The following is a 5,000-nucleotide window of genomic DNA, read 5'->3' as shown; positions in this document are numbered from 1 at the left end:
GAGACACACTTAGAGATTTAAAAAAAAAAAGGAAAACCCCTTACTGTGTGTGTGACATATGTGATGTGTTTATTAAAATCACTATTGCAGGGGCATTATTAAACCATAACACAGTGAAATGAAACACCAAAACACCATGTATGATCCCACCATACATTGAATACTAACCGACAAACGTAAATATGAGATTAAATATCGTTTTAGGCCTAAAACGATATTTCATCTCACATTTAATCCAACCTTTGTCGGTTAGTATTCAGTGCAGGGTGGGGTCATGCATGGTGTTTCAGTATTTTGCTGTTTCGTGATTTAGTAATGTCCCTATTGCATTGGAAACTCAGAATTACACGTGATATAATGGTCTTAGCAAATACCTGGTACATATGACAACATTCCCAATATTAAATAAATTAATTATCATAAATTACCATAGTCATCATCATAATTATGCATCCTGTCAAAAACTGTGTCAGTTAGTTAATAACCCATTCCCTCCTAGGAGTGACACATACAGGTTTTACTCTGCCTACCCTAGTGAGTAGATGATTTTACACACCACTGGGGAACCCTTAATGCTGCTGGATGACTACAGCCACTGTTATACCAGGGAAAGTAAATCACTATTTCAATCACTAAAAAATGAATACAGCAGTCATTCTAGTCACCTGATCAAACTGCATCAGTGGTGTCAGTTCAAATGATGTCTCAATGAAGCAATTTGTTTGCTTGACAACAAGATGAAGAAGATGTCCATTGTCTTTGATGATTTCTGGCTTGTAGTATGTTCTGTTCAACGAAAACAGCAAAATGTCCCTCATTAAATATTAGCAAATTAACTTTGCAATACCCCCTTCTGACTTCTGTGGTTTGAATAACATTACCACACAATTGCATGGGGTAATTCTAGAATTACCATCATCAACAGCCGGTGTATCAATGCTGTTGTTTTAAAGCTAATGGCACATCATTGCTGCCCAAACTCCTTTGAACTGGGATGATGGCAGCAGTTTACATTCATGACACCTATTTGCACCTTATTAACAGAAAAGGATGCTTCAGTAATTACTATTGAAACAAGTGTACGCCCTTTCCCTTTTTAGCAAAATAGTGGTGTATAAAAGGACTCTGGCAACAACATTGTATCACCATTGATGTAATCACTAGCCAAGAGTGTTGAAATGGTGGGTCTATTAATTGTATCTTTCCAGGCTACAATCAAATTTATTCAAACAAGATTAGCATCAAACTAAATGTATATCTGATTGTCAACCTGGTTGCCTGTGAACTGTAACTTTCCTTACCCCCTTGAATGATATTAATGGGCTTTGAAACTCTATTAGTATATACTACAACAGTGGATAGCATTAAAGAGGCACTCTGATTATCCTTTGTCACCTCCGAGAAACTTGTGCAGGATTTGCACCTGAAAATATTGTAATCGTCGAACGAATACATTTTTGTGCTGTATTACTTCACTTTTGGTGGCTAATGGAGGATACATGTATTTTCCTCACCACTTTGCAGCTCATTAAATATCCACCACCAGCCAAAATATTGCATGCTACCTAGTAAGCAACTGAAAAAAAAACCAACCTTTTCCAAAAGTCTGTTTGTCCTTTCTAGAAAAAAATAATTAAAGCTTGATAGTTTTTCGAAGGACTTTTTACCTTGGATAGAAGGATAGGATTGGAAAACTCTCATATTTCAATACTGAGTAGTTTTATCAAATTTACAAAAGTTATGTATTCTACATGTACATAAGAAACCTAGATTTAACGTAAAAATCCATCTGGCATACAAATATTACCTAAAGTCAAAAATTTAATAATATACTACAAACTTAAATAACTCAATTATTTTAGATGGTTGTTGATGCAAACTTGGAAGGTTTTAATTTGCTTCTTGAAAGTGCTGATAAGATGCAATTCTTAGCATACTGTGATTGTTTTGCACTAAAGTTAATCATAAACAAGAGATATAGAGGATATTACATGGCCGCGTGGAGATACGAAATTTCTCTTTGAGTGTTGAAAAATATTTCACAAGTGAGCGCTGCAAATTAGTGAAGTATTTTTCACTGCGCTCACTCATGAGAAGTACTGTATCAGCACGAGAAGGTATTACCGGTATCTCATATCCCCAAGCGGCCATGTGATGTTTTGTTTATTACACAGATACTGATGAAATGTCCAGATGAAAAACATCTTGTTTTATTCATTTTCGAAATGATTAAAAAGTGTTCACCAACGAATGCAACACGAATGTTGTGTAACATGAAACAAGATATGAAAATTATGAAAAACAAAAGCATGATAATTTCAAATTATGCAATAAAAATGTTAATGTAGAAGGGGAGGCTCGTGTTTCATTGGTTAATCGTGTTAGTTACCATGACGACACCTATATCCTCACATGTGAAAGACTTTAATAACTGACTTGTATTCCTGACTTGTCTATTGTTTGTAGTTTGTTATTATTATTGTTGCGTTCAATTAAGCTTAAGTTTGTGCTCGATGAGCCAAGGTTTTACACTGAGCTCTCAAGTCTTAAACTTTCCAAAGCGTGAGATGCTTGCTGGAGATTGCGCCCAAGGCCCAAGTGTCCTGTGTTTCTTGTGCCTGATCATGAGGTGCCAAACAATTCTAGGGGGCTCCACGGGGATGCTCACCCGGAATTTTTTTTAAATTTACACTTCTCATCGCTGGAAATTCGCCGTCGAGTCCGCCATTTTGCTTCTTTCATGCTGCTTGCTAAGAGAGCCCATGTTATCATGGTCAACCTCAGCTAACACATCGGCCTATAATTCATATATTAACCGGTGAAAGTCCTGAAGAAACAGGAAAATTGGTCGCACACGAACAGATTGAACATTGGCCGAAGTTCTGTGCCAGTGAAGGAACGAATTCGGAATTCATGAGGACTTCTGAAAGCTTAAAAGGTAGAGTTACCTTCGAGAAAAGTGCCAATGCGTAAGAAATGGTCGTATCGGCATGAGAGCGTGAGATTGCATCGAAATGCGCGAGACTCACGTACGCTCAAATTATGTGTGAGACTTAATTGAGAGCTCTGTTTACAAGCTTAGAAAGAACTACCTGGAAATACTTACGGTGTAAACTTTCATCCCAGAGGTGCCATTACAAAGCATTTCATACTTTTTGGGTGGGTTGTACCAGAGAATATCCGGGCCTAGCTTTTCCGAGCTAAAATCTAATGACAAACTGAACTCCTCAGCAGCACCCGCCATCATAAAGGGAAGAAGTGATCGCTGGCGCGTGTCCCGCGAAAGCAAGCATCAATGCACGCGAAGTGCACGCACAGCCAAAGGGTACACACGCGCCCCCTGACGTAATGTGAGTTTTTGGTTCATGCAAGGCCGTTAAATTTAAGCGTCATATTTGCGATCTAACAAAATATATTTACAAAATATAGCCTGCCTACCTCTAGTCCACTGTGTAGCAGTGTGTAGCATTACCTTTCTGTGGTCAATAGTGCCCCCCCAGGGGGGGGGGGGGGGGATGGGTACTGCCATATATGGGCTATATAGGTATGTGCCACTGTGAAGGGTATGGTTTTCAAGCAGTTTACTCTAGCATAGGGTATATAAATCAGAGCGTTTGGGTCTAGAATAGGGTATCAGTTTTGACGAAACTGACCAGTTGATTGATGATTTTATCTAGACTAACGGAATGCATATCATCTACCATTAAACTTTATGCAGACGACACGAAGATCTATAGAGAGATAAGTGACCCGATTACAGACTGTCAGATACTTCAGGATGATCTCAACAATCTTAGCGAGTGGGCTCGTAAATGGCAGCTTCGTTTCAACGCGGATAAATGTGAATCTATGCGAATTACGCATTCTCGCGATAGGTCAGAAACCAAGAGATTATGAAGGTAAGAGAAGTAATCCCTCATACTGGCCCTATTCCCATCGTAATCCCTCTTAAGTTATTTTTAGGTCTCCTGCGAGATCCGGTATTCCCACGAGGGTTAACTGATAGCCAATCACATGTCCCCATTTTTACCAATGTTGACAGCTGAGCGAATTCCCACGCAATGATTCGCGTCGTTCGCGATTTACCATCAAACAAAAATGGTGGAGGATGTTGAGACAAACGCGTATATACATTTTGTAGACGAAAGTGACTTGTTGACTACAGATTTAAGCGATTACAACGACTTATGTTTTGAAACCTGTATCTTGGAAGGAACGAGTTATGTAACCGACAGGATTTTGTACAGAATGGCAAATGGAAGACTTTCGCCGATAAGTACGATCTCTCTGACTTCAATAAACGCATTCTCGGTTTCCTTTGCGGGATTAAAATATGATGACTTAATTCTTATATGGTGATAAAGTAGACAGATAGAGCTCTACAACAGTACCAAACATGAAAGGAAAACTTGAATCAAGCGTCCGATAAAAATTTTTGAACCCGTGTTATCGGATTCAAGTAAATTTGCAAAGCACGTATGTTAAATATAGCTGTCTCCTTAAAAAAAGATTTAACACGGTTTCGTATATGGCACAACCTTGATGTGGTATCATTGAAAACTAGACAATTAAGCGATTTCAGTTATTGATGTTCGAAGCCTGTATCTTGAAAGGATCGAGTTTTATAAGCGACAGAATTTTGTAAACATTGGCAATTCGCAAACTACAGTCAACAAGAAACAAGTAATATATCAACAAGTAATATATCGCTGACTTGGTTAACGCGTTCTTGATTTTCTTCGCGGGATTAAAATATGACGACTTAATTCTTAGATATTCATAAATTAGACAGATATCAGACATGAAAAGAAAACTTGAACAGACAGTGCGATAAAAATATTAATGTATGAACAAGTGGTATCGGATGGAAGTCAAGCACGCATGTTAAATATACCTGCATCTTTCAACATTATTAAACTCGGTTTCGTACATTGGACAGTGTTGAAATTGGTGTCACTGTAAACAAAACAGTTAAGCGATTTGAATGATATATCTTTGCA

At 38.1% G+C, this 5,000-nt stretch overlaps 1 protein-coding gene and 1 long non-coding RNA gene across 2 annotated transcripts in view; one reads left to right on the top strand and one right to left on the bottom strand.

Annotated features, from left to right (window-relative positions):
• LOC137997024 (uncharacterized) overlaps positions 1 to 3,266 on the bottom strand; it is a 5,727-nt gene extending 2,461 nt beyond the window's left edge. The window contains exons 1-3 of the mRNA XM_068842712.1: positions 3,107 to 3,266; positions 1,594 to 1,619; positions 666 to 786 (exon numbers count right to left, since the gene is read on the bottom strand). Of these exons, the coding sequence (XP_068698813.1) occupies positions 666 to 786; positions 1,594 to 1,619; positions 3,107 to 3,247 (288 nt within the window). The 5' untranslated portion in view covers positions 3,248 to 3,266. The remainder of the gene's footprint in view (positions 1 to 665; positions 787 to 1,593; positions 1,620 to 3,106) is intronic.
• The window catches only part of LOC137997025 (uncharacterized), a 22,197-nt gene that overhangs the window by 16,031 nt on the left and 1,166 nt on the right, over positions 1 to 5,000 (top strand). Inside the window, exon 2 of the long non-coding RNA XR_011122401.1 lies at positions 500 to 612. This is a non-coding gene — a long non-coding RNA (uncharacterized lncRNA). The remainder of the gene's footprint in view (positions 1 to 499; positions 613 to 5,000) is intronic.

Source organism: Montipora foliosa, chromosome 3, assembly GCF_036669935.1.
Source record: "Montipora foliosa isolate CH-2021 chromosome 3, ASM3666993v2, whole genome shotgun sequence".
NCBI lineage: Eukaryota > Metazoa > Cnidaria > Anthozoa > Scleractinia > Acroporidae > Montipora > Montipora foliosa.
This window is presented reverse-complemented; position numbering and strand designations above follow the sequence as displayed.